Below are 19,396 nucleotides of genomic sequence, written 5' to 3'. Positions count from 1 at the left end.
GTAAAAGGCGACTGTGCTTGTTGTAAGAGGTGACTGACGGGATCGACTGGTCAGGCTCGCTGACTTGGTTGATGCATGTCATCGTATCCCAATTGCGTGGATCGATGCTTATGATATCAATCACTGGATTGTCTGGTCCAGACTCCATTATGTATAGATCGCTGTCATATAGCTGGAATATTGCTGAGAGCGGCGTAAAACAACATGCATGAACTCTACTGCAGAGAATGATTTGACCCTGAACTGATGGACACATTCACCCTGATCTCTCCTCAGTGAAGCCGGACAGTCGGGAGACCACCAGTCTGTCCAAGGGGGACCTCACGGATGCAGTGTCGGCAGATGACCGCATGGCCCCTACCACGCCCTTCACGCCCTACAGTGATGAGTTCGGCATCCCCATCCTTGACATCAGCTCAGACTCCGATGTGAGTAGCCTCTGTAGACCTACTTTGACATATCATCTTGATGACATTGCATTAGACAGTTTAACCTAGGGACCGACAATGTAATATTCTGACACGGTAACGGCCTGGGATTTTTGTTTGAAGCAGAAATTTTTTCGTCAGTGTTTTTGTTCTCTGAAAGGAGGAGCAAAAAACACATACTTTTTTTACCAAGACACAATGAGAATCATACCCTCGTGTCTTTTGATTCCAAATATATCGGCAGTGTTTATATTTTACATTTATTTGATATAAAGACACAAACATGAGATTCCTTCATCCAACATCGTGTTTCCAACTTCATCAGTTTGTAAAGAGTTAGAATCAGTGTTTTGAATGTACAAGGTACATCTAACCAGCTTCTGTGGCAGAGAGATTAGTGATCTCATCTGATTGTGATACCATGGTAACCGATGATGTCACAATTGTATGCAAAGTATTGAGATGCAATATCCGTCCAAGCAATATCGCCTGTAGAATCCAGTTTGGGATGAAAAACCTATTTTTCATCCTGCATATCCAGTGAATATGGGAAAATATTATTTTACTGCATTTTCAGGAAATGTTCATTTTCACAAAAAAACATCCCAGGTTTCCTGAAGAATATCCGCTGTTCGCCACCTTATCATTTTCTCAGACAAATGGGATCTAAATAACATACAACTGAATTCCATTGATATAAAACTGTCTGGCTGTTTGAATCATTAACATGATACAATTGCAACATTGATATTTAACAGCTGTTTCTCTTCAAATAAGAAATATAATTAAATTTCAAATTGTTTGGATTTTTGTAAAATAATCATGCTAATTATATATTCACTACATTTGATTTAAAACAAGGAACTCCCGGTCTGTGTTTAGTGCCTGGCTTTAGAGCATGTGTAATGACATGGCATCAGTAAGAGACCGTCAAACCAGTTGAGCACAGCTCTGAAGGGTTTATTTGACATATATTTCAATGTGATGTAACATATTAAACAAGAAGCACCTTTGTATCCTTGAGAAGCTGTCTGATGGCCACAGGTAGGGTCGCACCCCACTGCAGCAGATGTAGCATGTTGGTGTATCACAATCTGTTGTCATGCTAGCAGTATTTTAGAGAGATGTACGATATGCTACTTCCCTGGGAACACACCATGAGTTAAGTCCAACTAAATTGGGACCTGGGCCCCGTCCCACAAAGTGATCTTAGCACTAAGTCGATCGTAACTCCCATTCTTTAACACTGACTTACTACAGTCGTGGCGCTAAGATCGCTTTGTGGAACGGGGCCAGTGTTTTGTTTTCACTACATCTCAGGAGAAAACTATTCCTTTTTAGATTTTCACACGTCAGACCAGTAGCAATATTGGAGTATGTTTCACAATTCCGTGAATGTTAAAGTAGGGAAGCCATGTCATCTCAAAATAATCATTTGTGTTGTTAGTTCAAGTGTGTAATGTGAAAGTGTTCAACTAGTTTTCGTGGTAATAACAACGATATAATGTGGAATGTAGAAATGTTGTCATGCCGAATGTGATGTGGAATGTGATGTTTTATTACTTGCCCGTGAAGAGATCACCCGTTTAATAAACATACAGCTGTATTACAGATTGAGTAATACCAAAACGCGTGCTTATGTACTCTCGGAACACATTTCACAAACAAATGTTGAAAGCTCTCAACATCCCTTGGCTTATTCAACGACATTGTGTGTGGAGATGATAGATCACTGGGAGGAGCTTATGCACACTCGATGACCCCAGCAACCTTGTTGCTAGGCTGACGTCACATGGCATTGTTTCGCCGATGGATCTTGCAACAAAATTCAACAAATTCCGTCATCGGGTATTGTGACGTGATTGTAAACTTTGAGGTGCAAGGCCCGTTCCTAAAGGCGATTGTATTGTAGCGCAACGACAGTCGTTGGTCAAAGTTAAAGTATATGAGTTGTGATAGACTTAGCACTACGATAATTTTGTGGGACGAACGCCTGAATTCTAAAGGTGGACCATTGTATGATATTAAATTCATACGTTTCAACTTTTGACGTGTTTGAAGTATTATTCTGTTAAACTCAATTGGATTATGCCATGGATCGTGTAGGTGTCAGCCTATTTACACTCAACAGTATAATTCTAAAAACATTATAAATGACAAGTAATAAATAAAATACTAAACTTGCTCTCGTGTAAAACCAATTTTATGAAACTCGTGAATAGTTGTGGTATCTGACTCGCTTTCGCTCGTCAGATACCAGAACTATTCACGTTTGTATTACACGGGAGCTCGTTTAGTATTCTATACGAATGTAATGTTGAATGTCATGTTGAATGTAATGTTGAATGTGATGTGGAATATGATGTTGAATGCGATGCTGATGTCATGGTAGGCTGTGTTGTACCCACACAGGTGGCACTGTGATACACACATGCGATGCCCAGGTGGTGAAGTGTTCTGTCGTTCACAGTTTCACAGCTTGGCACTCCATTGGGTCACTGTACACTGGGATATAGTATACAGGGGGTTAGGGTATAGGGCCCCACACCTCACAGCGATCATGATGGTAAGCAGGGTATGAAACTCCCCAAAATTTCAGCCAGACCACAGGACTGGCTAGCTGAAATACTTGCCAGCCCTGACCAAAACCTGCCTGCCCACTATAATCATATGTTGAAATCAACCCGTCTCGGACGGTCGGGCAGGCAGGTATTTCGAACACTGCGGTAAGATGATTGGGACTCCTATACTTTAACACAGACTTACGGCAGTCGTAGCCCTACATTCGTTCTGTGGAACGGGGTTAGTGGATAAGTGTTTTCGGGGCTTTGTGCCCAGGACCCACTTGCACAAAGCGATCTTAACGTAAGATGATCAAAACGCCCATACTTTAATATAGGCTTACAATAGTCGTAGCGCTAAGATCGCTTTGTGCAAGTGGGCCCAGGAGGTTAGTGCATTGGAGTTAGTGTACAGGGGCCAACTCCTCAGAGTGATCGTAACATTAAGATTATCAGGACTCCCATACTTAAACATAGACTTACGACAGTCGTAGCGCTAAGATTGCTTTGTGGAACAGGGTGAGGGGGTTCGGTGTTTTCAGGGTTTCGTGCCCAGGTGGTTAGTGCACAGGGGTTAGTGTACAGAGCCCCACTTCTCAGAGTGATCCTAACGTTAAGCTGATCCCTGACTCCAATAATTTAACATAGACTTATGACAATCGTAGCTCTACGATCGCTATGCGGAACGGGGTTAGTGGGTTAGTGCACAGCTGTTAGGCTTGTTGTCAATGCACGGACACTAAACAGGCTGTCAAGCCAACTGTATTCACACAAGGGGCTCGACACCAGTAGCAGGGCTTGATTTAGGAAACTTGATTTAACTTGCACAAGGTTCATGTTGACAAGAAAAGCCAGTTGCACCGGACAAAACTAGGTTGCACCAAATTTAAAACATTTGCTGGTCTGCTGCCTGTGTCACATGAATTAATCCCACTTTGCTTTAATAGAAATAGGAACATCTGCACATAATTTTGAAGTACCCACAGTTTGATGATGTCAAGCCCGTGAAAGCATGACAAGTTACACGTAACACAGAGATTGGTGATGTAGCGTGGTAAATAAGCCTTAGACTAAGTTAGAGGTATTGAATGTGTTTAAAGATAGATGTTGTCTGGACTAGTAAGGGATAGACACAATATTTGAATTTTTTTAACGTGACTTGGTACATGTTCACATAAATATTAGATTGCTTTTTTTCAATGATAGGTTGCACTGGTGCATGTTTTTATAGCTAAGTTGAGCACTTAACAATCTCATTATATCAGATCTTAGTTCTCGCTACCGCTAAACAAAGATCTGAGGACATCCCATTACGGGTTACATCAGAACGACCTTTCATCCGAAGCAATCAGAGTGTCACTTACCAGATCATGAAAGTGACAGTCGGAATCATACAACCTCGAAAACTTTAACACAGGGTATTCTGAATGATAGTTACAGGCTTCACGACTGAATCTATACATTCTAGACCATCTATTAGCCATTCAAGAATGTTTTTTGTTCAGGTTTCAAATTTTTATACGAGAATTTGTCAAAATATGTTTCGAAGCGGAGTCGCCATAAAGCACGAGAAAGCTGCCTTGTGATTGGCTAATGTTGAGTTCTTGTCAGTAGTTGGTTGGTCAATGTTCTCACGCAAGGTCGTTCTGAAGTGACCTGTAATGTGACGTCCTCAGATGTTAGCGAGAACCAAGATCTGATTTTAATGAGATTGAGCCCTTAACAGATAGCTTATTTTTCTGATGTGGAAGAGAGAAATTGGCATGTAACTGACGGAGGTATTCATGCATCGCACCTGACCATGGGTCAGTGGCAGTACATCGATAACAAACCCATGCTTGTCGTAAGAGGCGACTATGCTTGTCGTAAGAGGCGACTAACGGGATCGGGTGGTCAGTCTCGCTGACTTCGGTTGATGCATGTCATCGTATCCCAATTGTGAAGATTGATGCTCATGATATCAATCACTGGACTGTCTGGTCCAGACTCCATTATTTACATGTATCGCAATTGCATGAATCGATGTGCATGACTTCAATCACTGGATTGTCTGATCTAGACACGATTATTTACAGACCGCTGTCATATAGCTGGAATATTACTGAGTATGTGTTAAAAAACAAACAAACAATAAAACATTGATAACCTGATATCACACGATGATCGGTGTCTGGTCACAGCAGGCGTCCCTTATCTGCCCCTCGTGTTGAACCTGTTGTTTTATTGACTGTTGAAATAATTGATGCTTGTTTTGGTTCCACGAAGAGTTCCGACGAGGACTCCAATAGGAAAGACCCGGATGACCGTAGCTTTCTGCCAAGTATTGGTCCCCCTCAGATCCTGCAGGTAACACTGGTGATGGAGACCCTGTGACATCTCCACCTCGACCACCCTCCGCAGCTTTCTCTGCTCATAACAACACTTCAGTAACATCCGATGACTTTTCACTCCTGCATCACGGCTCACACACATTCTGCTCTTTTTATCTGTTTTATCTGTTTTATTAGCGTCCACCTGTGTTCTCTGTCTCCTGTGCACGATCTATGCTGACGCTCTTTCTTTGTTGTTTTCACTTTCAGCGGAATTCCTAGCTTCTGGCCGACTTTGCCTCTAATTGTTTACCTTGTTACCATGGTTACACCTCTTTCCCTCTTCTCGCACACTTCCTGGCTTCTGGCTGTTACCATGGTTACCATGTGTTGCACTTTGCCTGAATTCTTCTTGCCTGAATTCTTCTTCGTCTTGTTGCCATGGTTACTTATACCTGAATTCGCTTCCAATGTCTGCCTGGTTGTCATGGCAACAGTCTCTCTCATTTCGTTTTTAGTGCTTCCACTTGCTTCGTATGTGCATACATCTAATTGAGTTCTTCACATCCTTTAGCAAGCTGAACTAACCCTTAGTGCTTTGTGTGTTGAGAAGGTGTTAGATATCATTAAAAATATTCATGTTCAATCACCGATTCATGAAGGTAAAACTTCCTAGATAATTTTGTTTAACTGTTCTTCTGTATCAAGATGAATTATTGATGTTTAATAGTATATTTTATTTCACTCTGAATGAATCCAAAGAAATTTGATCCGAACAAACTTTTAATGGTGTAGACCTTATGAATGATGAATCACTTACATCACTCACTGACACATCCAACCGTGAAGATTCTGGGGTAGAATAGGTCTTCATCAATCCATGCTTGCCGTAAAAGGCGACTATACTTGTCGTAAGAGGCGTCTAACAGGATCGGTCGGTCAGGCTCGCTGACTTTGTTGATGCATGTCATCGTATCCCAATTGTGAAGATTGATGCTCATGATATCAATCACTGGACTGTCTGGTCCAGACTCCATTATTTACAGACGGCCGTCATATAGCTGGAATATTGCTGAGTGCGGTGTTAAACAACAAACAATCATTGACACATGGTCATGCTACTCCTTGCATCGGGACCGCCTCCGTGGTCTTGTGGTAGAGCGTCCGCGGAAGGTCTGGGGTTCGATCCCCGGCTGCGTCATACCAAAAGATTGTACTTGTTGTTACCCTGTCTGGCGCTCGGCATTAAGGGGCTAAAACAAGGACTGGTCGGCTTGGAGTCAGTATACTGTGTCTGAGTGGGGTATTCATGTTAAACTTCGGCATGGTATCTCAGTGTGCTAGCACTATAAATCGGCATCAGTCCGGACTAGTACAAGCAGCCACACACACACACACGTACATGCACGTCACTATATAAGTGCAATAATCTTGGACGTGATGTTAAACCCAATTTCACCTCACCTCACCTTGCATCCGTCATTGATACATCTTTATACTTGCTTTATCCTCAGTACATCCGAGAGTCGGAGCTGGCTGAGATAGAAGTGGAGGACCCAGACAAGCGGAAGGAAAAGGAGGGGGTTGACGTCACCGACTACCCCCTGGACGAGTGCGGACGCATGTATGGCATGTTCGGCGGCAAGTGTGAGTTCTGTGCGCAGGACATAAAGCCGTTCCCCTCGCTGGAACGCCAGCGTCAACTCCCCCCCGATGAACTGTACTGCTGCGAGGAATACCGGGAATTTGTGCAGTTCGCAACCTCAACAGCGATGGATCTTGAGCAGGAGACGAGCAATGCCAACAAGCTGATCAATATCAAACCTCACGCTCACTTTGGCAACAAGAACGACAGGAAGGCCGCGAAGGAGAGAGCAGTACAGAGGTAGGCTGTTCTCCGTCCTTCATAACTGACAACTAGCCCAAATTTAATCGCATAATTTGTTACAAATTTACTACTAAAATACATAAATATGATTTCTTCTTAAGATCATATGAATAATATCCCCATCTACAGACAAAAGAATCATCTTAACTAAATTTTCACACAGAATGGTAAAGAGAGAGTCATTGTTTAGCCTTTCACGGTCTGCGACAAATAAGTCTTGTGTTTCAACTGGAGTGTTCTTGGATTTGCCATAATGAACATGGATGATAGCTTTATGGATATTCTACTTCTTCATTGCAAGGATAGGGGCGGTCGGGTAGTCTAGTGGTTAAAGCGTTCGATCGTAACGCCGAAGTCCCAGGTTCGATTCCCGACATGGGCACAATGTGTGAAGCCCATTTCTGGTGTACCCCGCCGTGATATTGCTGGAATATTGCTAAAAGCGGCGTAAAACCCTACTCACTCACTCATCACGTGCTTGATAAGTGTTTAGTATCTGCCCCCAAACGTCCCATTCAAGTAGTTGTATATACATATGTCCCTTGTTCATGGTATAAAGGCCATTATTGTGTTGTGCATACGTCCAATCAAGAAACTCATATTTTCTAAAGTCACTGTAGTCGCATAGAAACTGAGATTGTAATAACGTGACTGTATGGTACTGTGGATGATTCATATTGTCGAGCTTTTGTGACATATCGTAATTGGAATTAAGGAAAATTGGCAGTTATGTCTACATCAGGAGTAAACTGGTTTCACTGTTGTTGACAAATTTAACGGTGTGCACGGATGGCCCTAGGTCATCTAAGGCGCCACAATTGGCTGTGCAGAGTTGCCTCCCTTGGGCATGTCAGACACCTGTGATCATTGGTTCGAATACTGGTCCGCCCTGATTACGTCTCTAGGTTTGTCAGCACAATTCCCGTGCTCATGGAAAATGTGGTAAACGTCTAAGACCTGATTCACTTCAACATGAAAGGCCTTCCTCCAAAATTAAGCTGACATGACATGATGTAAGTGGAATTCTGTTCAAAGTGGTGTTAAACCCCAACTCACTCACTCAAGTTTTTTTCTGATGATCTGATGATGTTAATTTTAGCGAAAACATTTTTCTTCACATACAAACTTTACTTCAGTGTGTAGTTTTTGTCATTTCATTCTGAGAGCCAGCGAATACTAGATTAAGTGTCATCCTCCAATCACAGCCAACGAATCATCAGCAACGGTTCCTCTACTAATTTAGGTTGACAGGAGCCCAGTCAGTAGGGAAAGGGAAAACCGAACTCAAGAAACCAACTTCAATAGCATTCTGGCACACACTCACAAATATTTTCTCACCTTCATCGGGGGCAGGGGTGGTCCAGTCGTCTAGGGCCACCCTTGGGCACGCCAGAAACCTATGATTGTGGGTTCAAATCTCAGTTCGCCCCAATTATGTTTCTAGGTTTGTCAGCACCATACCCATGCTCGTGGGTTTCACCGAAGTGGTAAACGTCTGAGACCTGCACCACTTTGGGCTTCCCTCCCACATTAAGCTGACACGCGTGATGTAACTGGAATAATGTTAAAAGCGGCATTAACCCATCTCACTCACTCACTCTCACCCTCATCTTACTCAAGAGACATCAAGACACTACTGTTTCCCTTCTATGTCTACATCATGTGTTAGGAAAGTGAAGATGTGGTCGACTTCTCGAGCCCTTCTCGTTAGGTTTAAACATGTTAGGGGACATAACTAATAATAGCCACTGGTGGCGCTACGATCGAGCCCGGAAATTCCAGCCTAGTTCATTCGGCAAGGGTGGAAACTGGACTTTTACAATCACTGTGAATCAGTCAACTCCCTTGCCTGGGGAAGATGACTTAAACCTGAACCGTGCTTTGCTGGTCAACACATCCTCAAGTACCTGTCAGAGGTCCAGTCAGAATATATGTCAGACTTTTCTAAAAGATTGATTTGTTACTAATGTATTCAAATTCATTTTCATCCCCTATTTCCTGGTACTGTATTTAGCACTATGTTCAAATAAAAAAACCTCACCAACTTCTGGACCAATCTGTAAGGGATTTCGATATTAAGCCTCTACTTAGGCCAACAATAATATGGCTCTGTATATTTTAGTGTGTATCAGGGTGTGTTTTACAGATCTTTTACAGAAAACTAAAGTGTAGAATCTACCCAAAGCTATTGTTATGATTATCAAATATTTGGCAGAACTTTACACATTAATCGCTGTTAATGATATGTATACATGTTTTCTATTTTTTCCATAATTTACTTTTTCAGCAAAAAGAAATTTTCTTTTCCTCTTGGGAGGTAATCATCAGCTCCAGGATGATGTTTATATTTTTATTTTATTTCATTTTGCCTCTAGGTATATGTAGTCGCAATGATGTAAGAAAATGTCTTGTATCGCTTTATACTTTTAAAAAGACAAAACAAAGCATCCCTGTTTCTGGATGCTCACTGGTAAGAAGCCCTTGTGAGATCTCATTGACCTCCTGAGTCAGGATGCGAGATATGGTAGAATCTTGTCACAGTTAGGGTTGCATTAGGCTCTGATTTCCCCTGGGGGGCACGGGTGGCCCAGTCGTCTAAGGCGCCGCAATTCGCTGTGCAGAGTTGCGTCCCTTGGGCACGCCAGAAACCTATGATCGTGGGTTTGATTCCCGGTTCGCCCCAATTATGTTTCTAGGTTTGTCAGCACAATACCCGTGCTTGTGGGTTTCACCGAAGTGGTAAACGTCTGAGACCTGCATCACTTGGGGCTTTCCTCCCACATTAAGCTGACACGCTGTGATTAACTGGAATACTGTTAAAAGCGGCGTTAAACCCAACTCTCTCACTCACTAATTTCTCCTGGGATTCTGGGTTAGAGTAGGTCGGTGGACCTCCTCTGTGGTCTAGTGGTAGAGCGTCTGTCCGGAGACGGAGTTCTTGGGTTCGTTTCCTGGACATGTCACACTAAAAGACGTTAAAAGATGATACTTATTGTTACCCTGCCTAGAATGGCATTAAGGGGCTAAAACAAGGTCTGGTCGGCTCGGAGTCAGTATACTGTGTCTGAGTGGGGTATTCATGTTAAACTGTGGCATGGTATCTCAGTGAGCTAGAACTATAAATCGGCATCAGTCCGGAGTAGTACAAGCAGCCACACACACACACACACACACGTGTGCATGCACGTCCCTATATAAGTGCAATAATCTTGGACGTGATGTTAAACCCCATTTCACTTCACCATCATATCCCAATTGTGTAGATTGATGCTCATGATATCAATCACTGGATTGTCTGGTCCAGTCTCGATTATTTACAGACCACCGTCATATGGCTGCGATATAGCTGAGTGCGGCGTTAAACAAACAAACAAACAAACATGGATTTAGTGGTCAGACTCAATGACTTGATTGTACCCCGTGACTTTGAATGTAACCATGGTAACCTATTGTTGATAATACCAGTGGCTGGATGGTGTGGTCCAGATTGATTAGTTACAGACTGGCGTCATGTAGCTGGAATATTGCTGAGTACAGCATTAAATAACAAACACAGCATCCTTATTAATAGAACATGCCATGCATTTCTGCTGGGGGGCGGTCGGTTAGCCCAGCGGTTAAAGCGTTCGCTAGTCACGCCGAAGACCCAGGTTCGATTCCCGACATGGGTACAATGTGTGAAGCCCATTTCTAGTGTCCCCCGCCGTGATATTGCTGGAATATTGCTGAAAGCGGCATAAAACCATACTCACTCACTCACTCACTCATTTCTGCTGGTTATCCTGTGTGGTTAATACCATATCTCCCCCGTGAAGATCTGGGGTAGAATTGGACTTCAGGCACCCCATACTTGTCTCCCCCGTGAAGATCTGGGTTAGAATTGGACTTCAGGAACCCTATGCTTGTCTCCCCCGTGAAGATCCGGGGTGGAATAGGTCTTCAGCAACCCATGCTTGTTGTAACCGGCCACGAACGGGATCGGGTTGTTAGGCTGTCAGACTTGGCAGATGCTTGTCATCATATCTCAGCTGCGTAGATCGATGCTCATGATGTCAGTCACTGGAAATTCTGGCCTAGATGCGATTTACAGCCCAACATATAGCTGGCATATTGCTGAGTGTTAAACAACACACAAGCTAACTAACATTATCAAGTGCATAGTTGTAAATTGATTAGATAGGTTTTATAATAGCAGCACATATATATATTTTATAGGTATATAGTTTATTTTATCGGCATAGCTATTAAAAACAGTTTATGTATATGAGCCTCTATTATGCTTTTATTAATTCACCTTGAAGGAAGTATGAATTGGCTAGTATTTGAAACAGCTCTTGTGAACATTTTTTATTCTTTTCTGATGTTCATGTTTAAGAATTGACTCCACACAAATCAATAATTAATGAATAATAAATAATAAGTTAATAATGAAGACAAGGATTCCATATGTATAAGGGTTAATAATGACTGACTATAAGTAAATTGTTTGATTGGCATTTGTTAGAAGTTGACGGATGGCATTTGTTAGAAGTTGACGGATGGCATTTGTTAGAAGTTGACGGATGGCATTTGTTAGAAGTTTACGGATGACAAAGTAGACACTTTTTGTCGATAACAACTTCTTGCTGGACAACATTACAGTAAACTACAGTTATAAAGGGACGTACCACGAATTTTAGTTCATTATAACCATAGTTCATTGGAAGCATATATACAGCAAATGGCCAGGACAAAAAAGACAGTTTTGTTATATCTGTCTGTTCGTAATAAGCGTGTTCATTATAAACGTAGTATACTGTTTAAGGATCTCTATCTGAACATTGCTATGATAGTATATTAAAGAAGTTGTTATCCATAAATTGTGTCTCCTGTGAGAAGCATATAGTGATATACATATACTGTATGTTTGGAATGATATGCTTTTCTCAGTCTAGTTTTTGTCTTCTGAAACTTGAATCTGGTGAATTGTTAGTGTACAACGTGTGTCATGTCTGTGTTTGAAGCAGACTAATGGCAGACTAATGGCAGACTAGGTACATAATTGGGCTGGGACAAGTCCAAATTTACTACCCAGATGAGCATCCCCCTATTTCCTGACCTACCCGGGTACCTGCTGTAGGTCTCAAGAGATGGGGGGGCGGTCGGGTAGCCTAGTGGTTAAAGCGTTCGATCGTCACGCAGAAGACCCAGGTTCGATTCCCGACATGGGTACAATGTGTGAAGCCCATTGCTGGTGTCCCTCGCCGTGATATTGCTGGAATATTGCAAAAAGCGGCGTAAACCCATACTCACTCACTCACTCACTCACTCATTCAAGAGATGGGTACAAACTGCCCGGAGGGGAAAAGTTTGACAGTTGTCCTGGCAAATGTATTTTGATACACATATGAAACTATCTGGTCATGCATACACTGAAGTTGATTGAAGTGCATAATCAGAAAGAAATGCGAACATTAGTGACTTGTAGTGTAACTATAGAGTTCTAGATAACTTTTGTCATTAAGCAATATATCACATGACTAACCACGAGTCTGTATAGTTATATGGGTACCCAGGTCCTACTCAGGGCCAACATGACCTGAGTACCCGAGTTACCCATCACATAACACCCTATTAAGATAACTCTCACTTTTCCGTCTACACATGCTATATGTCCTTCTGTACAGTGCTGTAAAAGATTGAAGCTATGTTATTTATTTTTCCAGCAAAAAGAAATATTCTGTAGCTCATGGGAGGTAATCATCAGTTTGAGGATATTTTTTTATTCTTTTTCTTTTGTTTTATCGCTGCTTAGATTATGTAGTTCAGTATTGCCATGGTTACATTCATATTGTTGAGACCCCTCTATGGCGGAAAACAATAATCACTCACTCATGGTATTCTGGGTTAAAAGTGTTCCCCAGAAACCTCTAGTAGTCAAGGCCGACAAGATGGATCGGGTGGTCAGACTCCGTGACTTGGTTGATTGTGTGTCATCGCTCCACCATGGTATGGGATGTTCATAATATCCATCACTGGATTGTCTGGTCCAGATGTGATTATTTTCAGGCTGCCATCTCGGACATGGCCTGTACTGATGGCTGTGTTATAGAGTAGCTCAGTAGCTAATGCCAGCACTACAGATGCTCGCAGAGACACACAGCTCTTCACACGGACATGGCCTGTACTGATGGCTGTGTTATAGAGTAGCTCAGTAGCTAATGCCAGCACTACAGATGCTCGCAGAGACACACAGCTCTTCACACGGACATGGCCTGTACTGATGGCTGTGTTATAGAGTAGCTCAGTAGCTAATGCCAGCACTACAGATGCTTGCAGAGACACACAGCTCTTCACACGGACATGGCCTGTACTGATTGCTGTGTTATAGAGTAGCTCAGTAGCTAATGCCAACAACATTTGCTTCATTTGTTCATTTCATTTGTCCCATTACCATGGTTACATGGAATCATGCATTATTGTGTATTTTCAAATATTTCAAAGATCCATGTTTCCCGTCTTTCCTTCAAAGTATGTAAATGGTGAATCTCACCTGAGTGTCTTTTGATGTCAAATATGTCAACACAAGTCAAATAGTGCTGCAGAACTCTGACGCCTGACGAGAAGATATCTTATTTTGTTGATGATTGTTGGTTATTTGATATGAACAGACAGGAGGGTGCGATTTTATTATTATCCAATGTCATTCTCAGTCATTAAGAACAACAGGAATATGTTAATTTGATGACGCCTTTGGCATTTGAGGCTATCTTGAGATTGTAGTTGTGTCATCTTGTAGTTGAAACTTTAGCAGACTTGCTTCATGTGATGGTGAGATACCTTGGTGTGGTTTGGTGGAAGAAGTCTTTTTCTAATTTGCAACTTCAGTCTAGTGAGTTATGGGGGATGTTCACATTCTAAATATTTCTTTACCATCTGCTTGTGTTCAAACCTTCTTGTATCAGTGTGCCAATTAGACACAGGTGAAATCACCATGGCACTGTTAAAATTAGAAACAATGTTTAATTATCAACCTTATGACATTTTTTATTTGAAACTAGATTTGACAAACACATGGACATTAATGAACAGACTTAATGTCCAAGGCCCAATTTCACAGAGCATGCAGCTTTACCATGTTTACAGGGGATCATAGTTTGAATTTTTCTTTCATTGGGATTGTTGAGGTGCTCACTTGACCAAATTATTTTCTTCTCCCACTGGGGTGGTGCATAATTACAGGCAAGTTATTACCGGTATTATAAAGTTTCTTGAAAGACCATGTGCCACCCTGATTTATTTTAGCTGACACTTGTTGGGAAAGGTCAGGCAAGATTTGATGTTGATGAGACCCGTGAAGATCCGGGGTAGAATAGGTCTTCAGCAGCCATGCTTGCCGTAAAAGGCGACTGACTATGTGCTTGTCGTAAGAGGCGACTAACAGGATCGGGTGGTCAGATTTGATTATCTACAGACCGCCATCATATAGCTGGAATATTGCTGAGTGTGGCATTAAACAACAAACAAACAAACAAACATGATTATTGCTGCTTCGTCAGCGTTCAGCTGTGATAGTGTCTGTGATGTATTTCAGGATGCGAGAAAGAGAACTTCAGCGAAGACAACAGGAGGCCAGTGGCCTACAGCAGAGCTTCTACAGCTGTGAGTGTCTATAGAGTATATTGTACAGCATTATACAGCTCCTACTTCCCGTTGTATGGTACTGCTAGGTAGATATAGTCTAGTTTCTCTTCCAGATGCAACAAGCGCTGATTTAGCTGTAAGTGTATCATCTAAGGAGTATGTTACACATCTCTTACTTCCCGTTGTATGGTACTGCTAGGTAGATATAGTCTAGTTCCTCTTCCAGATGCAACAAGCACTTCTTTATATTCCAGATTCCTTGAGGACAGGGTTAGAAATATATATTAATATTCACTTGTCCATAAAAATGATCTGCTGTGTTGCTGTCTGTCTAATGGTAAGAGTGGGAGTCTACAAGGAAATATCACTAGTCCTGACCTTTCTTAACTTACTTGCCTTGGACTAGCAACCTTATGTATACCAAACCCTGAAGAAGGTCTTTAAGTTCTTCCTGAGTATATTTACACCTTTAGCAATACTGATGTATTGTTTGATACTTTTTCATGTCAAAAGTCCAAAACTTGCAAGTATAAAGAAATAACAAGTCTTCTTGTGAATCTTTTGAATGTGTCTAATTGATTTCAGCACTTAAATATCTGACACTTCCAGTTGGCCAAACGGACCATTATTCGGCCAACCTTCTTCTTTGAAGATGGTCATGTCCATTCAATAACATAGGGGGGAATCAGACTGATGGGTTTCATGGCCTATCATTATATATCACAGTCAGCTTGTTACACCTTAGTTCCTTTAGTAACAAAGAACAAACTGTCCATGTAGTGTGTTGAGGCTATTATGCATGGTTTACGGATTCTTTTGTGGAAATTCCTGTCAGTAGGTGGCAGAAAATATAAAAGGAAAAAGACAATGTTTGATTTGGTTTCTAATTTTACTGGGTCATCACAATGATACTTGAGCACTATAACCTGCATGTGAACCAGCATAGTTTGAGCAGTGGATCCTGGTTGAGCTATTGACTTATCACATTGTAGGTCTATTTTCAGCTTTATCAGGCCAGAGGCAGCTATGTCACATTACACCACTAGGCTGTGCTATGTCCATTGTTTCAACAAATTGTTTTTCACTTGACAGATTATTTACAGGAAAATACCTGTTGGTGGGTAGGGGGAAAAAAATAGCAAGTCAATTTCTTTTTTAGTTTTTCCTACAGGTCGGCTGGTATAACAAAATAGAAATGGTTTAATGTGGGATGAGAGCTTGCAACACAGTTGTTGCTTTAAGCAAAACAAACCTGACAAATCAACCGGGAATACTGTCGTGCATCTATGCATTCTATCAATTTCCGGACAAGTTTGTTCAGGAAATATTTTCTGGGTGCAATTTGCTGTCAGCTTATCGGCGAGTGAAAAAGAGAGCATTTTGTTTAAATTTGAACAAAATTTACAGCCTGCGGAGCCGTAAAGGATTTTAAAAAATACGAGAGCTGGGCCTAATTTTCCTGTATGTGCACATGCCAGGGTTGGACGAAGCTCACTCCCTTCTCGTCCGAATCGCATCGTCCGACCATGGCACGTTGCCTTGCAGGGTTGTTACGAAGTATAACAACATGCCTGAGCTATGGACATAACACATCCCAGTAGTATAAGTAGGTTCGTGCCTCAGTCACCTCGATTGTCGAAACCCATATCATTGTTGGGGCAGTTACTATTATGTGTAATTATCCACTGAGGTCTTTCCTTGATGGCCTGAGAACCAAGTGTTGTGAAAGCCTTACCTGTAGTCTCCATCTGACATGTTCACAGTTTAGTTTATTCTTCTTTTTCTGATTCCTTTCCTTTCTCTCTATCCCTATTTCCTTCACTCCAGCAACAGGGGGCACAGGGGGGCACGGCGGGGGCATCATGCCCTCCGCGCGGGCCACGCAGGCTGCGGCTATCAAAGCTAACGTTTTACCTTCGCAAGGAATGTCCTATAAAGATGGTGGTAGGTGACAGTGTGGTTGTCTGCATGCGTTTGTTCACTTGACCAGTGTTGGGGTTATTTTGTTCATTTCTGACATTGGGGGTTATTTTGTTGACATGACAAATGTTGGGGTTATTTTCTTGACATGACAAATGTTGGGGTTATTTTCTTGACATGACAAATGTTGGGGGTTATTTTAAATTATATGAATAGTGAGGGTTATTTTGTTTTCATGACAATTGTGGGGTTATTTTGTTTATATATAGTAAATTTGTTTTTTAAAATTATATGAATAGTGAGAGCTATTTTCTTTGAATGACAAGAGGGGGGTTATTTTGTTGATATGATGAGTAGGGTGTTATTTTTCTATATGACAAGTTTGGGGTATTTTGTTAACACGATAAGCGTAGGTTGTTTTGTTTATTTGACAAGTTTGGGGTATTTTGTTAACACGATAAGCGTAGGTTGTTTTGTTTATTTGACAAGTTTGGGGTATTTTGTTAACACGATAAGCGTAGGTTGTTTTGTTTATTTGACAAATTTGGGGTATTTTGTTAACATGATAAGTGTATTTTGTTGATATAACATGTTTGCGGGTGGGTTTAGTTATTTTGTTGATATGACAGGTGAAGTGTTATTTTTTTAAAGGAAAGGTTTTTGTTTGTTTGGGGTATTTTGTTTATATGATATGTTTGGTTTTTTGTTTTAAATTGTATGATAAGTGAGGGCTGTCTTCTTTATGTGTGTTGTTATATTGTTTATATGACAAGGGTGTAGGTACTTTGTTTGTACGACAAGGATGAGGGTATTTTTTTTATTTGACAATTGTCTTTTTTTATATATATTAGTGTGGGTTATAGTGCTATATGTGACAAGGTTTTTAAGGTTCGGTAAAGAACATTTGAATTTGCTAGTTTTCGAATATTTCAAGAACCATAAGATTTTCACACTAACAGTGTTTCTCCTCACATTGTGTAGTTGTGTGAATTAATGAATAACATTTAGTCTGAGAGTGGACATTTAAAACATCAACAACCATATCACCCAAATCACTGCAGACTTGATTCTCTTGTACGAGATGCCAATCGACAAGGGTTATCTCCCCTTATTGCGCAGAATGGAGCGTATACAGCACCTGGATAAAGCCTGCCATCGTTTCGTTGTAGCATATTCCAAAATTTGGTTTCATTTTGTTTAGATGTTTGTGTTTATCAGTATTGTTTTGAAACTGTATTTAGAACATCTTATTCAACCATGTTTTCACATTTGTGTCTAAGTGTTCTCATACAAGGCATCATTGTTTGAATTTGTATTAATTAATCTGGTCCAGATATATATTTTTAGACATAGGTGTAAACACCTTGATAATATATGCTTCATAAGCTTTGAATCAAACTCAGTGACATATTATAAGGGTAACGCTATTTTTCAGGGCATTATCATATGCAGAAATCCGAAGTCTTCCATTAACTGCCCAACGAAAGAGGGCAGTTGAAAAAAGTGAGGACTTCTGCAAATGATAATGCCCTGAAAAATAGCATTACCATTATTATAGCTAAAATGGATAGAATTTGTTATCAAATAAAAATAAACAACAATATCGGTTTTGAAACGTTTTCCTGCAATCAACACACAACAAATGTCACTGACCCACTTTTACAAATATGGTAACGTCACAGAACAAACCAGATCATGCCAGATGACGTCACAATTAAACATCAATATGTCGTCACCTGACAACGGGCGTGATAATGGTCCGTCGTCAAGCAATATGAGGGCATTATCAAGTTACAGTGGCCCGCTCATTTCTGATAACTTGCAGGCGGTTTAACAATAATTCTATCCATTTTAGCTCTAAGTATAATTATCAAAGACCCAACTGCATATTGTTTCCCCAGTGTAAGGTAAGTGTCCATCATGCTGCTCGCTGAATACATGAAGTAAATGCCACTGGGAGACATTTTACAATCAGCCTGTTGTCTGTTGTGTTTTTGACAGCTACCTCGAACAGATCTTCAGGGTTGCTCCCTAATGAAGGTTGGCTAGTGTCCGGGACATGTATCACCCCTCTATATACCCGTGTTGCTTCTCTCATTAAACCCTGCAGATTGTATTAACAAGAGGAACATTAATCAGAGCTACAGATAAGCTGCGCATTTGCGTAAAATATCCCCCCAAATATTCAAAACCCAATTACTTTCAATTAACTTGTATACAAAAACGCATGCATTAAAAGAAAAAAACTCAAAGGTGTAAAATATTCAATGTGTAAATACCCAATGAAACTTTTTCAGCATGGGTACAATGGAGCTAATTTCCGAAACACAATTACAAGCTAATTTACTTTCCAAGTCAAGCTTATAGTAAGAAACCTTATATACATCTAAAACATTATTTTTTTTTTTTTAAATCTCAAAATGTTAGCTCATTTTGGGAAAAACACAATAGAGTGATGAATAGAAGAGTGAAAAAATATTGGTTACCCAATGAAAAATGTAATAACCCAATTAAAATAGAAACCTTCGAGTAAAAACTCAATTGCTTAAATTGTTATCTGGAGCTCTGACTTAACTCGGAGGATGTCATCGTCACTTAATATGTATGGGGAATATATTTATGTAAATTGACCATTTACATTCATTTTCAAAAGTGTCATTTAGTTTC

At 40.9% G+C, this 19,396-nt stretch overlaps 1 protein-coding gene across 8 annotated transcripts in view; it reads left to right on the top strand.

Annotated features, from left to right (window-relative positions):
- LOC124150704 (glutamate-rich protein 6-like) overlaps positions 1-19,396 on the top strand; it is a 46,574-nt gene that overhangs the window by 13,736 nt on the left and 13,442 nt on the right. For 2 of the 8 annotated variants that reach the window (XM_046522708.2, XM_046522706.2), the window contains 8 exons: positions 277-428; positions 5,255-5,335; positions 6,813-7,183; positions 9,474-9,503; positions 12,892-12,921; positions 14,760-14,827; positions 16,637-16,753; positions 18,731-18,769. In XM_046522708.2, the coding sequence (XP_046378664.1) occupies positions 277-428; positions 5,255-5,335; positions 6,813-7,183; positions 9,474-9,503; positions 12,892-12,921; positions 14,760-14,827; positions 16,637-16,753; positions 18,731-18,769 (888 nt within the window). The remainder of the gene's footprint in view (positions 1-276; positions 429-5,254; positions 5,336-6,812; positions 7,184-9,473; positions 9,504-12,891; positions 12,922-14,759; positions 14,828-16,636; positions 16,754-18,730; positions 18,770-19,396) is intronic. The other 6 variants (XM_048402246.1, XM_046522707.2, XM_046522709.2 and 3 more) reach the window with 6 other exon arrangements.

The sequence above is a fragment of the Haliotis rufescens genome, unplaced genomic scaffold, assembly GCF_023055435.1.
Source record: "Haliotis rufescens isolate VD_foot unplaced genomic scaffold, xgHalRufe1.0.p SCAF_25, whole genome shotgun sequence".
In the NCBI taxonomy this organism is placed as follows: Eukaryota; Metazoa; Mollusca; class Gastropoda; order Lepetellida; family Haliotidae; genus Haliotis; species Haliotis rufescens.
Note: the sequence above shows the minus strand (reverse complement) of the source record. Positions and strands in the feature narration are given on the sequence as shown.